This window comes from Sinocyclocheilus anshuiensis, unplaced genomic scaffold (genome assembly GCF_001515605.1).
Source record: "Sinocyclocheilus anshuiensis isolate Anshui unplaced genomic scaffold, SAMN03320099.WGS_v1.1 scaffold1105, whole genome shotgun sequence".
NCBI lineage: Eukaryota > Metazoa > Chordata > Actinopteri > Cypriniformes > Cyprinidae > Sinocyclocheilus > Sinocyclocheilus anshuiensis.
Genome location: NW_015558596.1, coordinates 262,542 through 281,515, shown reverse-complemented (window position 1 = coordinate 281,515; position 18,974 = coordinate 262,542). Strand labels below are relative to the sequence as shown.

General features: G+C 37.6%; 1 protein-coding gene across 1 annotated transcript in view; it reads right to left on the bottom strand.

Moving 5' to 3' along the window:
* Positions 1–18,974, bottom strand: part of LOC107680047 (retinal-specific ATP-binding cassette transporter-like) — a 44,043-nt gene that overhangs the window by 7,450 nt on the left and 17,619 nt on the right. The window contains 29 exon segments of the mRNA XM_016475806.1: positions 886–1,009; positions 1,207–1,354; positions 1,444–1,559; positions 1,685–1,862; positions 2,712–2,881; positions 3,043–3,117; positions 3,242–3,347; positions 3,573–3,605; positions 3,691–3,785; positions 3,879–4,071; positions 4,239–4,337; positions 4,433–4,557; positions 4,783–4,940; positions 5,361–5,435; positions 5,589–5,643; positions 6,410–6,615; positions 6,715–6,814; positions 7,557–7,738; positions 8,088–8,225; positions 8,440–8,579; positions 8,673–8,804; positions 8,917–9,094; positions 9,319–9,534; positions 9,669–9,761; positions 9,868–10,072; positions 10,757–10,978; positions 11,305–11,527; positions 11,995–12,171; positions 15,289–15,494. Coding sequence (XP_016331292.1) covers positions 886–1,009; positions 1,207–1,354; positions 1,444–1,559; positions 1,685–1,862; positions 2,712–2,881; positions 3,043–3,117; positions 3,242–3,347; positions 3,573–3,605; positions 3,691–3,785; positions 3,879–4,071; positions 4,239–4,337; positions 4,433–4,557; positions 4,783–4,940; positions 5,361–5,435; positions 5,589–5,643; positions 6,410–6,615; positions 6,715–6,814; positions 7,557–7,738; positions 8,088–8,225; positions 8,440–8,579; positions 8,673–8,804; positions 8,917–9,094; positions 9,319–9,534; positions 9,669–9,761; positions 9,868–10,072; positions 10,757–10,978; positions 11,305–11,527; positions 11,995–12,171; positions 15,289–15,494 — 4,168 coding nt within the window.

Below are 18,974 nucleotides of genomic sequence, written 5' to 3'. Positions count from 1 at the left end.
CTTTTGACACGGTTAACCACCAGATCCTCCTGTCAACCCTATTGGCAAAGGGCATCTCAGGAACCACACTCCAGTGGCTTGAGTCTTATCTCTCAGATAGGTCCTTCAAGATATCTTGGAAGAGGTGAGGTGTCCAAGTCACAACATCTAACTACTGCGGTGCCTCAGGGCTGATTCTTGGACCACTTCTCTCCTTCTAACTCTAGCACTCTCTATTCTAATTCTATTCTTTATAAAATAAAAACTTGCCTCTTTTAGACTTGCACTCTATTTATTTAATTACTGTTTGTTTTCTTTAAAAAAAAAACTAAGCCATTGTCCTCATTTGTAAGTCGCTTTGGATAAAAGCGTCTGCTAAATGTCTAAATGTAAATGTAAAACACATGACAAACAAAACTTCAAATTTTATAATGCATTTTAACCTTGGGTTACAATTATTTATAAAACTATATAATGCATTACAACATATATTATGAATACCTTCTGTTTCAAATAAATGCTACTCTTTTTAACTTTCAAATCATCAAAAAAAAATCGGTTTTCAACATTTATAATAACAAGAAATGTTTCTTGCACACCAAATTAGCATATCATAATGATTTCTGGAGATATATATATATATATATATATAAAATAATAAAAAAAAGTCTACAAATTTTGAGGTGAGAAGATGCGATTCAAAAGTGAATGTATGTTTTCTGCCACAGAATTTTAGACATGCACTTTTTTACCTACATGCTTAATTTTCAAAGACGCACTGGATTATTTTTAGAAATTGCATTCAAATCCTCTTTCAAAAATCTGGGGGGATACTTAATGTCAATTTGAACGGGCATGACAACAACTGATGTATCATTATTATGTATTGCTAATAGATAAACTTACCAAATCGGGCATAGACATCAGTCACGGCCTGGTTCATGGCCATATCAATGAGACCTCGGCCGAGACAGAAGTGAGGGAAGACCAGTAACACCTTCTTCAACACCTCATTAAACATTAGCAGAGACTGAAGCGTTTGTGAAGAAAAAACACAAGTAATTACTACAAAATAAGAAACCTGAAAATTGATATTTCATCTGTAAACGGATTTTTAAGCAAAATGTTTTTCTGTGTAACTTTAAAGCACTACTGAGACTAAAAGGCACTAATTATAATTTATCATTTAAATTATAATGAAAACTGACAAAAAAAATTTAAAAATACCCTGTTGTTCTCAAAGAGCTCTAAGATGAAGGTGATGGCACTACTGTTGATACCAATGAAAAGGTTGATGCAGGAGAGGGACACATACGCCGTGCTGGGGACATTGAAAATGTAGGACATGGGGTACATCATGGGCGTCACTGACCACCTGCAGAGAGAAGAGTGAAAGAAAAATCACTGTTGTGCTTAGCTGATTTTCTTCAAATGAGTCTGAACCTACATAAGCCGCTGACTGACCCATAGAGACAAAGCAAAGTAACCAGCGCTGGCAGATTGGTTGGTGATGTGTAGCATTTCTTATCAAAACCCACGAAAATGCCCACAAGCATTGCTGTGCTGACAGAGTAGTTTATCTGGCAAAAACAAACGAAAGGGATGTGAGCAATCAAGCAGTATAATCCAAAACCATTTTGCAATGTTTAATGACTGACATTTTACAGAACTGTCCTTGTTAACACACAACGCTGATGAATCTCACCATGTCCCAAAAAAAGTTGGCAACCCAGTAAACAAGAGGGCTGACTCCACTAACAAACTGCAGATGCTTGGCCTTGGTGACACGTTCCTGAATGAGGTAGAGGACGAAGCTGGCTGGGATGAAGGACATAGCAAAGATGACGCAGATGGCCACCACTGCATCCACTGATGTGGTGAGACTGTCCAAAAGGAAAAGCAGCATTTTACTACACAACAGAAGACTTTATACTTTTTTTCTTAACAAACATTATCCATACAGTTGTTCTGTATTTATATTTATGCATGAAAACACTTGAAACGATGTGTATCAGATTTCAGGGTTTCTGATTTCCTGACTACATACTTTACTGTTTAAAAGTTTGGGTCAGTAAGACTGATTTTTTTATAGAAATTAATACTTTTATTCAGCAAGGATGCATTAAATTAATCAAAAATGACAATAAAGATATGTATAATGTTGCAAAAAAATATTTCAAATAAATGCTGTTCCTATGAACATTATATTCATCAAAGTATGTTGAAAAAAAAAACATTTATCCACATTACACATACAGTGCTGCTTAATATTTTGGTTTCCACAAAATATTAAGCAGCACTGTTTCTTGAGCAGCAAATCAGAACATTAGAATGATTTCTGAAGGATCATGTGACACTGAAGACTGGAGAAATGGCTGCTGAAAATTCAGTTTTGTCAACACAGGCAAAAATATAAAAACAGTAAAATTATATACAAATATAAATTGTAATAATATGTCATAAAACTACTATTTTTATTGTATTTTTGATTAAATAAACGCATCTTTGGTGATCATAAGAGACTCCTTTCAAAAAAATCCCAAACTTTTGAATGTACATTTTGAGTGTCCATCAACATTAACTGAACGTCAGATTTTTCACATAATTAAACTTTTTGTACAGTGATCGACTGACAATTGAGTAGGATTTCAAAACATGTTGGACATCCAAAACGGATCGTGTAAACTGGGCCTATCAGTCAAAAACATTTCTATGTGTCAACTGACACTCACACAGTAACCTCTGACAGCTGCTCTTTGGTGAGGTTGAGCGGGTGGTTGATGGCAGTAATGCCGTATTCTGATGGATTGGCATGAGGCGGCAGGAAAGCACGGAGAATGGCATTGTTTGCAATGTTCATGAAGGAGACCATGGCGTGCCAGCCTTTGTTGTTATACCACACCTGTAACAAGGGAGCAAAATGTAATTCGAAAAAACTGGAGAGAATGTTAAGAATTTGATAGTTTGTTATATAATGCAATGACATTTAGATATTTTTAAGACATGCTTGAGTCCAAAATACAGTTTGGCACATTGTATTGTTAAATAGGTGGTTTAACATACCTTAACATTGTACTCACTCTCCATGTAATGCAAGAAAGTTCCTAATTCATTCATAGCTGACTTTGAATAGGGGCCCTAAGGATAAGATAATAAATTATTCAACAGTATTTGTTATGTGAGCAGAGTAGAAAGTAATATATTAAAATGCCTCTCATTAAAATCTCATGATCGTTTCTGTGTAGTATACACAATATCATAACCCTGTAATATTCATCATCTGTCCAAGCTGGGAAAGAACGGCCTGAATTTCCTCAGGGTCAACATCAAGAATTGGCAGTTGTCCACCAACAGAGAGTCCACCATACCTGTGTAAAAAAAAAAAAAAAAAACGATTTAATCAAGCATCATTTTAACCTAGTGTATTTTTGTTGTAAATACAGATGTATAACATGTCTATAAATTTGTAACATGACATTGAATTAACGAGAATTTTTAGGAGAAATATCATGTTTATTTTGGTAACTATTGATTGTTTCATATCAGCTACCAATAAACACCCACACAACTAAATAAAAAAGACAGAAAATTACCTTTGTTCATTCACCCAATATTTGCTCTTCAAGCTACATATTAGGAAAAACAGTAGTCATTATACAAAATGAAATGAACAGTAATACTACTAACACATTGTAGCTTTGTACAGCTCACCTGGTCTTGATGAGTTTGGGGTAAGTCTTCATTAAGTAGTCAGAGATGTTTTTGTCTGTCATGTCGAGCAAAATGTCCCCTGTTGGCTCTTTTCTCTACATCAGAGCAATAAAGAAATATCACTAAACCCACTTCCCTGATCTTCATAATCACTATTAAAGTATTACAGTTCTATCTTAGATCCTGACCTGGCGTGGCGGCAATCCTCCGGCTCCATCCGGACAGACGGGAAGCATGGTGAGCTTTGTATTAGTGCTGCACTCACAGGAAGGGGAGGGGTTTCTTATATTCCACTCTGGACTCGACAAGATGTTTTTGACCTCAGGAGAAACTGGAGGTACTTCCCAATCTGAAGTCGTGTTTAGGCAGGTAAAGAGGCTCCTGTGCACACATATTCACATATACAAGTGTCCAACAGTGTCTGCCTACTATTTTAAATCTGTCAATAAAGAGTTCTTAGCTATGAACTAAACCAACCTGCTCCAACACAATATCACATTACAAACACTGAGTTGAAGCCAAGAAGTACAGGTTTAAAAAAAACTCACTCCAAAGACTGATTTGTCATACAGCGAGTTCCCATGCCAGGCCCCTTCAGCAACGTCTGTATGAAGTGCCTCATCTTTGGATGTGATGGCTGCTCGTTACTGAGACACAGAAGGGCATTTCAATCACATCTCCCATGATAACATACAGACTACTACACAAAGTTTATGAGTCGGATTCTGAGAACAGCTCTTACCTGATGAAGGTAAACTGCTGTCCATACATCCACGGAGTGAGGGTCAGACTGGGATACTCTCCAAATGGTGGGACAATCATAGTGAAGACCAAAGCAATAAGGACAAAACTGGCTGGCAAAACAATCTACAAAAAAGCACAATATAAAGAAAACATCTGCTTACTGGCTACTGATTTTAGGAAAATAAGTGTTCAGGACATTTTTCAAAAATTGTATGTTCCACAGAAGAGACAAAGTCATTCAGGTTTGGAATGACATGCGGGTGGGTAAATGATGACAGAATGATCATTTTTGATTGAACTATCCCTTTAACATGAATGAACAGTGTTCACATGCAACCGTCGCCTTACCTGTGCAAGAAAATCTTTGTGGCTGCGTGTGGCATGGTGAAATCTCTTGACCAGAAGAGCGTGGAACTGCTTCAGTACCAGACTAAGGCCTTTAACCTGCCTGGAGGCTCTGCCAGCACTGTTTTCAGACTCCAGTGGGCTCCCAACACCGTTAGCATCTGTAAACCAGACCAGATTTGGATGTAATCTTATTAGACCTGTTGTAAAAAAAAAAATGTGTAGCTGGTCAACAGCATTATATTTTGGCTGCTGGTTTGTCCTCACCTGGCGCAAACTTCATTCGTTGATTTCTTTTTTTTTTTTAACAAGCAAGTTAAATCCCTATTGCTTTACTATCTTAACCAGGAACCATTTTCAGCCAATCACCCAGCATGATTGACTGGTGCACTAGCACTAATCAGCACGACCCAGCCTGGACCTAGTCTAGGCTGGTCTGGTATCTGCCAAAGGCTACTAAATCTCAAGAAGCTTTAGCTCTACATAAAGCATAGCACCTCAAAAGTCAAATCCTTCATAGAGCCCTGTTAGCTTCTTAGCATAAGTGCTAAGCAAAGCTGAGATCTGGGATCTCAATTCACCTTCAACATTACTCGCAGCCTCATTGTCTCTCAAGAAACCATTGCCATTTTTCCTCTGTTGTAGCATCCATTGCTCTGAGGGGGTAGGCGACCACACAGTCAAACAGTGTTATAAACTACTGGTTTATTAAAAATACAGGATTAAAAAAAATAATAATAATTGATTTTTGAGATACATTACATGTCTGTAATTATGATTGTAAATATAGGTAATATGAGGATATTCACCTGGTGTAACAGAGCTGTTAGCTGCCTCTCCATCTGCTGTAACTTTCAGAAAGATCTAGACATACACAACACAGTTTCTTAAAACATCAGTGGGCACACACTTATCTATACAACTCTGCATGGTAACAACCAGTGTTATTTTAGTATTATTTATATAATGTTATCGTATTTAGTACTGTTTTGAATTAGATTTTTTTTTTTTATGTTAATTTTAGTTTAAATGTTAGTAATTTTGTTATGTGTATTTTTGTCAACTTTTAAATTTAGCTTTATTTTATTACTCTGCATGGTAACAACCAGTGTTATTTTAGTATTATTTATATAATGTTATCGTATTTAGTACTGTTTTGAATTAGATTTTTTTTTTAATGTTAATTTTAGTTTAAATGTTAGTAATTTTGTTATGTGTATTTTTGTCAATTTTTAAATTTAGCTTTATTTTATTTTTATTTCAGTTTTAAAATGTTAGTACTTCAACTTATTCAACAATTGTATTTCAGCTAGTTGTCAAAGAAACATTGTTTTTTTTATTTAAGTTTCATCTCTTAATATTCATCTAATATTTATCATATTAATATAGCTAATATTTATACAGCTTTATTTAAAAAACACATTTATAATAGTTAATAGTGTTAGTTAACAAAAACACTGGTCAAATACTGACTCCAACTGATTCAAACTTACATTAAAAACACATACATGCATGCTAATATCCATAAATGACTAACACAAACATTAAAGCTGTATAAATATATAAAGTCTATTGACAGGTATCGCTGATAGTTATGGTTGCAAGCATAATGTATGAAATGTTGTCCAACCTCCTCTAGTGATGTGTCAGATATGCCAAAGCTACTGAGGCCCATGTCACCCAACGTTTCCTCCAGTTCGCGGAAAAGGCTGGCGTACGCACGATATTTAAAACCCTTATTTGGCAGCAGATAGGTCATCTCCTGACCGATCATTTCAATCAGCTTTGCCTCAGGTACATGGTGATGAATCAAAGTAGTGATGCTCTCAACGTTCCCTGTGTAGAGAGATAGAAAAAAAATATATTTGTTTTTGAAGAAATTAGATTAAAGAGACTGTTAAATCAGTATATATTTTGAGTTGTTAGTATACTGACCATCTAGTATTCTCTCAGGCTGAAATGCCTGACTCTCCTCTTTATATCTGGTGCAGGTGGAGCAGGTGCAGGAACACTGAGACGCACAGTCACACTCATTCTGAGGAGCATAGCCAAAGAATTCTTATAGGACACTATCAACTTACTCTTAAGAAACACAGTCCAAGCTTTTTAATGATATTTTTGGGGGGGTTTGCCTCTTCTTGTATTAGATAGACATAATGGAGTTTTACATTTTTGGAAGAACATGTGAATAGTGTTTGCCAATTGAAAACTATGCAGTTGCTAAGCTGTTTTGGGTAGCTTTGACACCATAAAATCAAAATTAACAAATAACCCTAACCCTTATTTTTATGGAATGTTGCAGTATTTATTATACATTTATCATAGATTTATTATAGATCTATCTGTGCAAATTGTTGTTTTTGTTTGAGAAATAATTTCACTTGGATGTACACTGTAATAGGACAATGGGGAAGAAAAGACCATAATTGTCCGTTTCATGGCCATTTTAATGTGTGTTCCATGTTCCATGGTTGCCAGGGAGGTATTTTAGTTCCCAGAGATTCTTATTTCTCTTTCAAGTTTATGGTTTTGTTGTTGTTGTTGTTTTTTGGTCTGGTTTTATCATTCACTTAGTGAAAATAGTAAATGTGGTGTAAAATCAAGTTTTGAGATACCAATCATGTCTGCAGTATGAGTTATGTGGCAAACTTTATTAAAATTCTGTGTTGCAAGCTGGACTAAAACCTGTGTTGTCCATATAAACACCACAATTCAGTGTGTCTGTGTGCTACATTAACAATGGTATCATGGTGACCTTTCACAGAAGTCTCTCTCACCTCTTTTTTGCGCTGGTCCTTCATGTGACGCACCAGTGTGAGGTAGAAACCCACTCCAAAGCAGTTCTTCAGGAAGAGAGGAGAGCCACTGCAGTGTAGTTTCCCTTTAGAGATGATGGCCACTCTGTCACTCAACAGGCCTGCCTCGTCCATGTGGTGAGTGGACAGTATTACTGTGCGTCCTGGATAAGAGAGAATGATACAGATATTTAACAACATGTGGATAACTTTGGTATCTTATTGCATGAGCAGCTACACAGTGTAAAGTCTCTCGCAGTGATTGTTTTTTTAATCCTGTAGTGCAGGGGTCACCAAACTCAGTCCTGGAGGGCTGGTGTGCTGCAGAGTTTAGCTCCAACTTGCCTCAACACACCTGCCGGGAAGTTTCTAGTATGCCTAGTAAGACCTTGATTAGCTGCTTCAGGTGTGTTTAATTAGGGTTGGAGCTAAACTCTGCAGGACATAGGCCCTACAGGACCGAGTTTGGGCACCCCTGCTGTAGTGGTTTCTTTGGCCAGAAGGTGGCAGTACCTGTGCGGTTCTTGAGTAGCAGGTCCCAAATGGAGCGTCTGGAGTATGGATCCACTCCTGATGTCGGCTCATCCAGTATCACCACCTTAGAACCACCCACAAAAGCCATAGCCACAGACAATTTTCTCTGCATACCCCCTATAGAGTGAGTCAAAACACAAATAGTTTTTTACAACACTGCCTTGATAGATATTAGTGCCTGATGTTCACTTTCTCACAAACAAACAGTTACATACAGCAGGATAAAGCAGCATGATAATTACACCACTATTGAATTGTGCTATTTTTGTCTCAGAAATTCATATTGGCATTTAAAACATATGGGCACAGTAATTACGCTAAACAGACCCACCAGAAAGGTTCTGTGCTTCCTCATCTCGTTTATGGGGCAGTCCCAGGTCTTTCAGCATGTTCTCAACCTCCTTCTCGGCCTCGTTGCGGTCACGTCCCTTCAGCAGAGAGTAGAAGAGAATATGCTCCTCTACGGTCAGGCTGAGTGAAATAAAAAAATATATATATATATTTGAGGCAACCAGACTAGAGTATTTACAACATTATGTTCATATGCAAAGTAAGAGAACTCACTGGTTGAAGAGGATGTTGTACTGTGGGCACATGCCCAACGATTGTCATATGGCATCCATTTCTGTACGAATGTCCTTCCCATATATGTAAGCCGTTCCAGAGGTGGGCGGAAACAACCCGGTCAATATAGACCTACAACAGTGCAAGTACACATGTGAGAAACGAGTCCAAATGACACAAAATTGATAGGATTTATGTTTCCATATCATTGACATCACAGGATAAAGAGAAGGCAAGGACGAACAAGGTGGTGGTCTTTCCTGCCCCATTGTGACCCAGGAAAGAAGTGATCTGGCCCTCATAGAAGTTCATGTTGAAACAGTCCACTGCAGATCTTGAGGACTTAGAATAAACCTTCACCAAGTCCTGCACTGACACTCCCATTAGCAGACCCTCCGGCTCTGGCTCAAAGAATGGATTCCCTGCAGGAAAATACCCATACGGACAATAAACCAGACAGACAACTGACAACATAACAGGCTCAGGTTCCTAGGTGTGTATATATATATATAGATATACATAACTTTATTTCATTAAATAAAAAATAAAAAAATCTGCATTACATTTAAAATTTCTCTTTTTGAAATGTAAAAGATATTCTCAATTCAAATTTCTAAATGATGCACAACCCAACTGATATCCTTACCATCATGCACAGGCTGTATCTCCTCCTGTTGAATCTCTTCCTGCATTTTTAACTGTTCCTCTCGCTCTCTCTCTTTCTCCATCCTCTCTCGTTTCTCCCTGTGCTTGCATTGTTTGCTGCTGCGGGAACCATTGCATTCCCTGTGGTCCGGTGAAAGGCCACCATACTCCACATCCTCCTGCTTCTCCACGTTATTTACCACAGGCTTCTCAGGGCCTTCAGAGACATGGAGGTGTGTTCATAAAATGAATGTAATGTATGCCCTGTTTACACCTGTATTTAATGCTGTCAACTTCTGATCAAATCATTCTAGATGGATGTTAATATCAGGTGTAAACAATCAACCATACCTGGATCTGGATTCTGTGAAGGTTGAGGTGTCGGCTTCAGCCAGTACGAGGGCTGTAGAGGGAAATAAAAGGGCCGACCGATGCCATACTGGCCTGAAAAGCCAATGGAAAAAGTAGTAAGCACCCATTCTTACATATTCAAAAGCATATTTTCTCTTAGGTTAGCAACCTTTAGTGCACTGCTTTGTGAGAAACTGACCTGGAAAGACGTTGTCGAGATACCACGCCAAAAAAGCATAGATAACTGCATCCAATAGCATCATGTGAATAGAAGTGAAGAAGGAGTACTCATCACCCTCTAGAGGACTTGTATGAATATTGTCCCACTGCAGCCCCAGGCCTTGCTCCTCATAGCGGGACAGGTACTCTGTCCCAAAACCAAAGGCCACAGGAGACAGAAAGCTCTGGAAAAGGAGGACCATTTCACAAAACATTAACTACAGGCAAGAGCCATTTTGACCACTGAGATTATTTTCCAAATTTAAATAGTTTCTAAATTGAATAAGACTTTATGCTAATTACATTTATAGCAGTGGTTCTGACCTTTTTGACTTGAAGGCCCCCAGCTGTTCAACACAATATTTGAAGGCTCCCTAATATGGACTATTTAGAATATTTCTGCTGTAATTTTGGCAAAACTGCTTGTTTTCAAACTGGGAGTGTTGATATATTAAATTAATTAACCACGTTTAATTTTGTGACTTTAGTCATTGATGTTCTCCAGTTAAAAACAACAGGTATTTAAAAGGACAATAAATATTTTTTTTTATTATTGTACTTTTTATTTTATTATTTAATATTATATTATACATTTCAGTTTTATTTTATGTGTTTTTAGCATTTTAATTTAGATTAGAGTTCATTTTAGATAGAGTTAGATTAGTATATTATATTAATAATAATGTATTAATTTAAAATAAAAACTTTTTGGTCATCTTGAGGCCCTCTTGGATGTTTGCTGAGGCCCCCTAGTGATCCCCATCCCCCTGGTTTAGAATCACTGATTTATTGGGTTTTCAGTGACTTTGAATGCTGGTGTTTCAGAGTGGATCACTCAGAAGAGAAGTGTAACAGCACAGTGGACTCACCACAGCTAACTTCATTTCCTTAGTAATGCGGTCCTGCCAGGCGAAACAGACGATGTGAGGGAGGTAGAGGGTGAAGTAGATGATGCCACTGCAAGCCGCAGCCAAATTGGCCTTATTGAAGAACACACTCATCAAGAAACACTGCATTATAGTGGCCACAGTGAATGTGAGGAGAAATAGGAACAGGATGATTGGATCACTATAATTCAGCACTTTGCCTACCTGAGGACAAAGACGCACAAAAATTAAGATACTCTTCTATTCACAGTGTAAATAATTTTGTCGTCACACATCTCTCGTCCTTTGTATTGCTACTGATGAGGTAATGAGGAAAGAACAGACAGAAGCCAAAAAACAGGATATGGTCCAAGTAATATTTTCCAGAGAAAAAGAAGAAAGGGGGAATTAGAGAAGGAGAGACAGAGACTCTCCATATATGTACTAACAACATACATCCAGCAGAGGTCACAATGCAACAAATCTGAGACAGACGCAGAGGTATAAAGTTCAAATGACATGGTACATCAGTCATCACATTTCTTCCTCACCATGATAATGGCAGTCAGCAGAGCAGTGCTAGCAGCCATCATTAGGAAGCTGTCAATGAACCAGGTGTACCAGATGACTCTATTAGAGACGCCCATGGCCTTCAGCATCTCCTTCAGCCTCATCTCCTTCTCCAGCACGATGCTCTTCACCATCATGGACACTGAGTAAATCCAGGCCAGCACCATGAAGATGGGGAAACAGCGGTTTAGGGTCAGCATGAACCTATCGGACAAAACAAACAAGATCCATTGGACATTGGCATAACTGCAAGGTTTCATTGAGAACCATATGCCATATGAAATAATGTGAATGGAGTCATATGTGATAATTTCTTGACTTCATTAAAATGGACTTGTCAGCCCAAAAATGAAAATCTGTCCTCATTTACTCCCCTGTATTACAAAAGATATTTTGAAAAATATTGTCAATCGGTATCAGGTCCCATCGACTTCCACTGGGCAAAAAATATAATGGAAGTTAATGGGAACCAAAATTGTTTGGTAACCAACATTCTTTAAAATACATTTTATGTTTGAATTAGAAAGAAAGTCATATAGGCTTGTAACAACAGGAGGGTATGTGATGGCAGAATTTTCATTTTTGGGTTAACTATCCCTTTAGGTATGTGTGATGATATGGAATAGGGTCAGTTAGCCCTTTTTGGCCACATAATTTCAGCCATCACTCACATGTCATCCACGTAGCAGGGGTAGGGCATCTGCTGCAGGTAAACACCTAGAGGCCAGTCATGACCTGTGTGTAACTTGAGGATTCCATGTTCAATCATGTCCTGCAGGTAGGCAAAACCTCCCCAAATGTAGCGATGGTCCTCCACAGGGTCTGCCCTTGGGCCAGGGTCCCAGTACCTAAGAGAAATGGAAATTAGGAAACTTTTCTTTGGTGCTAATTAAAAAACGTTTTAAACAAGAAAAAGAACAAGAACACAAAATGTTTCTTGAGCACTAAATTGCATATTAGAATGATTTCTGAAGGATCATGTGACACTGAAGACTGGAAATTCAGCTTTGCCCTCACAGGAATAATTACATTTTCAAGTATATTCAAATAGAAAACATTTATTTTACATAGTAAAAACATTTCACTGTATTACTCTTTTACTGTAAATGCAACCTTGGTAAGCATAAGAGACTTCAAAAAGTAACACTTTATTTTGATGGTCCCTTTTGAACATTCTATTGGCAATAAGTAATGTTGCACCTACATGTCTACTAACTCTCATCAGATCAGATTATTAGTAGACTGTTTGCTTAATATCTGCTAACTCTTTATTGTGATAGTCTCCCAACAGACATTCTACAGACTATAAATAACTTTGCAAGTACATGTCAACTTATTCTAACCCTAACCCTACCGATCTACTAATACTCTACTAACACTCTAATGAGAGGTAGTAGATATGTAGGTGCAACAGTACTTACAGTCAACAGAATGTGTTAAAGGGACCATCAAAATAAAGTGAAACCAAAAAATTATAACAATCCCAAACCTTTGAACAATTGTTAATATTTTTCTTTTTTCTTTCTTTTTTCTTTACTTTTTTTCAAACAACCTTACACTTCCATCAGATGCACATTACACATTATACCTATGAATACACTCATACATAAGCACACCTATGTCTACACTCACATTCACATATATGTACATATCTAAATGTGCCCATATATACATGCAGCCCTTTGCATATGTTGTGTACATATTGAGGAGAAAAAAAAAGGGGGGAGAAATAAATACATAAAAATAGAAAAGAAAAGAAAATAAGGGGGGGGAACAAGAAAGAAAACGATGTACATATAGGGAGTGATCTTTCTTTACATCGGAATTTTTATTAGAAAATAAAATCAGGTCTATGAGATGTTGCATATTTGATCCATTTTTCCCAGTGCAAAGCAAATTGTTCCATATTATGATTTACAAATGCTGTTATTTGCTCCATTTTATAGATGTCCAATGTGATTTCCATCCATGCATTTAGGGTAGGACTCTCCTGTGACAACCATTTTTTTGTAAAACTCTTTTTAACAGCTACCAATAATATATTCATTAGATATTTATCTCTTTTTAACCATTCCTGTGGTATGTATCCAAAAAATAATACTTTACTGTTACAGGGTATCACACATTTAAAGATATCTTTTAAGGCAGTATGTATTCCTCTCCAGTAGCCCTTAATAATAGAGCAGTCCCAGAAAACATGGTAATGGTTTGCGTTTTGGTTTCCACATTTTCTCCAACATACCGAAAAATTACTACCATGGTGTGATTTCTGAGAAGGCGTAATGAAATATCTTATCAAACTTTTCCAGCCAAACTCCCTCCATTTCTGTGCCTTAGAACATTTCCATTGATACTTCCATATTATTGTCCATTCCTCCTCTGTTATAACTATCCCTCCTTCCTTTTCCCATTTTGTTTTTATATAAGAGGTTGAGTGTGTTTTAAGGTTTAACAAACATTTGTATATGCATGAAACAATTCTCCTATGAAAATCTGATTTATATGCTTTTCTAAATAATTCTATTAAGCCTGTCTTCGTCTCAGTCACACCCTTCATTTTTATCTTAACGAAGTTTCGCATTTGTAAGTATCTATAAAAGTCTTGTGTTTCTAATGAATGTCTCTCTTTAAGTACTTCAAAGCTGGCTAGTATATTATCTTCTATTAAATTACATAAAACTGTTGTTAATATTTTTCATTAACAGTTCTTCGAAGTGCAGTAACATGCAACATGCAACATTTCTTCATTACTCATACAAGTATACTCAATAAAATATAGACTATTCCAAATGACTGATGATTAATAAAACTTTATAGAGTGTCATTTGGGCTGCTCTGCGATGAACATACTTAAAATCAGCCTTCTTGCTCAGACATCTTTATGCCTCTACATGTGCATTTTCAGGTTCTTTTAGGGGGTTAGTGAGATACAAGTATATGAATATTCCAGAACCATGAAACTTTAAAGAGAGTTAGTGGGCTAGTTTGACATGAAAGGTATAGAAATTTCAACCTCCTAGTTTGCTGGGGAGGCCTCACAAGAAAGTCGAAGTCAAAAAGATTCTTGCATAATTAATTATATATATTCAAAAATTATAATAAAAACTGACATTTTGCAATACTAAAAGCCTGAAAATGTTTTTCCACAATTCATAAAACATACTTAAAATGAGTCCAAACTATTTCAATAGGAGTGCCAAAATCACAGTTTGTAATTCAATTCACATTGTTTGTTTGTAGTGGCTGCACTTTGCATTATGCCCACAGAATGAAAACTCAATGAATCCGCAGGCCCACAGTGTGATTCGATCCTCGGCTGTTTGTCTTCTTTCTGATGGCTACAGTGAGATCTGACCAGACTAACACCTGCAGGCATGTTTTGTGCTCCAGAGAGACTTTCAGTAATGAGCGGTGTCACTTTGCAGTGCACAGCACACTGGAGCTCCACGTAGGATGTGTGATTGTGCCTGCTCTTTCTCTTGCTCTAACAATAGTGTGTTGAGCAGTAACGCCTTACATGAACAATTAAGAGAAGATCTTCTATTCTCTCCTTACACAATCAATTTTATATAAAACTTGAATCAGAACATGTACTCTGAAAAATGAGACATGAACTTGTAATCTAATGTTCCTTCAATGATCCCTCAACCCTGAGCACATTAGAGTAAAAATTAGATCAATTTAAGCATTTGCTTACCATCCCTAAAGCCGTAAAAATATTCATTATTCAGTTTTACTTATGATTTTGCTAAGTATGTCCACTAAATCCAAAAATGGTTTCTTTAAAATTGGCGAATAAGGTTAATATGAAATAGATTCAGGTTTACTCTGCTTCAGCAGTTTAATGGTCTCTTAATTTGTGTCTCATGAACTACCCAGTCGTAAAGTATAAAAGGAACAACCCATATTAGATCAGATGAACAATGAGGTAGTTTCAACCTACACAATTATGGATGAACACTCACCTGTCTTTGATTTTATTGGTACGTTCCACTGCATCAATGTCCATTCGGATCTTGAACTTGACATGGCAGGGCAATTCTGTGCTCCAGGGGTACATGTCCATGAAGACCAGACCTGCCCAGAACTTATTCTCCCCCAGCAGGTGCAGAGCCTGATGGGTCATCATATTCTCATCCATGTGACCCACAAACTTATCCAGACTTATACACTGATAAGATAGAAAAATAACAAAAAGAGTGAAAATGTGAGGAAATGGAAAACAATGTGTTTGAATGTTGAATCCTGTATGTCCTTAATTGTCGTGGCATCCATATAAAGTACAATGGATCATATATAGATGAACTAATGATCCAGGGCAAGTTACAAATCTTAGTTTAATACTATTTATTTAGTGTTTAAGTACTATTACTACTATTAGTACTATTTATTTATTGCTTTTGAACAAATATTGAACAAGCAATTGCTGTTGTCCCACTGTTGTTCTGAATATTTAGATAAACAGCACAACTGCAAACGTGAAATTGTTTTTAGAAACCAGACCATTCAATAACAATAATTTAATAATGAATAACTTACATTTTAGACATGATATTGCCAGTTAATCTATTTTTTGCTCTGCCAACTGAAATAATTCCAAACGAAGCAGCAACAGAATCGTTGCATGTCCCTGAGCAACACACAGTAGTGGTGTTTCGTTCTTGAATGAATCAGCATTTTTGAAGAAACCTGTTGAGAGAATCATTGTTTCTGAATAATCAGTGTTTTTAAACAAATCTGTCGAATGCATGATTGTTTTGCTCTTGAATGAATCCGTGTTTCTTTCTCAAATCTGCTGAGGAAATGATTAGTTCCTGCATGAATCAGTGTTTTTGAATGAATCTGTTGGCTAAATGATTTGAGTTGACTGAAAATCAATTTGTAGTGTGTGTCCAAAACCGTAGTGGACATTATAGAGTGCACTCATTTGATCCCATAATGCACCACAATAATTAGTGTACAACTAATTTACAGCTGTGTGTGTCACGTCAAATGAATTACCAAATCTCATCAAAAGATGGAATTCACAGCACTTCTGGCACACACAGTATCCAATTTTGAGCAATATTTCTCATCCACTTATTCAGGGCACTATATTAGTGTAGCAATGTAGGGAATAGTGATAGTGGTACAGGGAGTGATTTCGCATACAGCCTTTATTTTGCACCTGATTGAATCTGTGTTTTTGAATGAATCTGTTGATTGAATGATTGTTTAGCTCCTGAATAAATCAGTGTTTTTGAACACTGAAAGAAAAACAGTCACTTACCACCACCCACTGGTGTAACAACTGCAGAAAGAGTCACTGTAAAATCACTACTACTAATGCAGAGACTGACAGTCGGCCTAGAGCGCACAAACACAGCGGCCAATCAAATTCAAAGACTGGAACTAATAATGTTGTATAATAATGTATATGTGCACATTGGTATGTAAGTGTGTCATGCTTTCAAGAGCCGCAGCAGTTCTCCATATAGCAGGCCTCTCATTCTCAAAGAGCTCCAATGACATGGGAAAATCACAGAGTCTGTGTTGGCTCTTCACTGGAGGACTGCTGTACAATAGCTGAGTGAACGGCTCGCTCTCGCATCACAAGCCATCGCACTAGCGGCGAGAGGCCTCCTACTTCATGCGCACCATATCTAATGGAGTAATTCACAGTAATGTACAATGCCACCAGAGGTCCTGAACAAACAACTGAATGGAAAGATTCAATGGGACCCCCTGCAGGACTCACATGTTCTCAACACAGTTCAATTGAAAAACACAACATTCACATTCAAAGGCACTCAGCTTGAGCTCATGGTCTGAAAAACCACAAATAAACCAAAATTAAGAAAATATCGGGGTTTTTTTTCAGTGACCAACAATCCCGTAGCTCTTTAAGATAACATTTAAGCAGGGCTGAACTGTGACAGCTATAGCTAATAGGCTAAATGGGCAAAGGTTTGTTTGAAAAGCACAAAGGCTCACCGCTCGGATGGAGACAAAGGGAGGCTGGGTCTCTCTATGATAGCCCTCTCCCACCATTGCCGTCCCGGCTAAATGGGCAAAGGTTTGTTTGAAAAGCACAAAGGCTCACCGTTCGGATGGAGACAAAGGGAGGCTGGGTCTCTCTATGATAGCCCTCTCCCACCATTGCCGTCCCACTCTAATAAATTTGCGGGAAGAGGCCTCCAGCTGACGGTACCAGGCCGGTCATGGCTGGGGAGGTGAGGTAACAGAGTGAAGCTGAGTGATTTGCCCCTCTTGTTTCTCAATGAAGCCCCCCATCCACAAAAACAACACAGTGCTGGCAAAGGGTGGCTCTCCCACCCACTCCCCACTTAATCAAAGCAGCACAATAAAGGGGCCTGCATGCTGTTGACAGCTTGCTTGTTCTTTTCCCTTTCACCCATCTGGCCACGGTGGGCTCTATATAGCCGTGCTAAGTGGTCTTTCTTGTGGCGATGTGCTGAGAGCAATCAGCGCTCCGCAGAATGAGAGCTGTGGTGCTCAGAGCTAAAGAGCCTCATTCTGTTAAGTGAGGAACAGCTAGGCTGGTTTGTAGGCATCGCTAGACCTCACTGAAAGGGCTGGAGCCCCAAATCTGGACAGAGCTAAATGTTTTAAGGACAAGGTTATAGGATGAAAATTAATTTTGACTCTATTTATGGATCATTAATGATATTTGCCAATATGATTATACTACAGTGCTAAATAATATTCCTTTCACTCATTTACTTCCTTTCATCCCTGCTTTCACTACAAACTCCATCTGTGACTGTTTTGTTTCAGAATGAATCCGTTTTTTTAATGAATCTGTAGAGTTAATGATTGTTTTGCTCTTGAATATGTCTGTGTTTTTAACAAATCTATTGAGTTAATTATTATTTTGAACTAGAATGAAGCAGTGTTTTTGAATGAATCTGTTGAGCAAATGATTGTTAATTCGGTGTGATTCACCAACATCATTTCGACAGATGAGGTTTATTAAAATTACACTGTAATGATAGTTTAGTTTCCCTTGGATTTTCCCAGCTAAGTCCTTCACATAAAAATTAGTCCGCAGGCTCTAATTTTTTAAGTTTCATTACATGCTGTCCCCACATTGGCAATAAAAAGTGATTAATACTTGAAAATTCTTTCATAAAGCCCCTATAAAAATTTCAGTTTGTCCAGAAACAAGTAGCTAACTTCAGCTAGCAAGCTAACCCAACTATAGGTCTCTGCAGGAAAGTAATGGGAGTTACCAGATCGGTGGGCAAGGCCAAAACAGAGGGGCGTTTTCGACCATGTTACCTGATTGGCTGACGTCATAGTGACGGGTAGGTTTAGGGGTGGGGCTAGGTAATCGGGATTATTTTCATTGCATCATTTTGAAACACCCATCAGTTTGAAAACACCCACAAAGTCAAAAATGCCCACTTTTGCTCTGCAGAGACCTCAATCTCAGCTAACCTCACTTGTCAGCTAGCAAGCAAAGCTCTAAAGCAGCACCGCTTTTCCTTCTGTCCTGTTAACATTCAGTGAGAAATATCTGATAGTATTTTAGTACATACGTGGCCAGTTTGCACGGTTGGATGAATTAAAGGGTTAGTTCACCCAAAAATAGAAATTCTGTCATTAATTACTCACCCTCATGTTGTTTCAAACCCGTAAGACCTTCGTT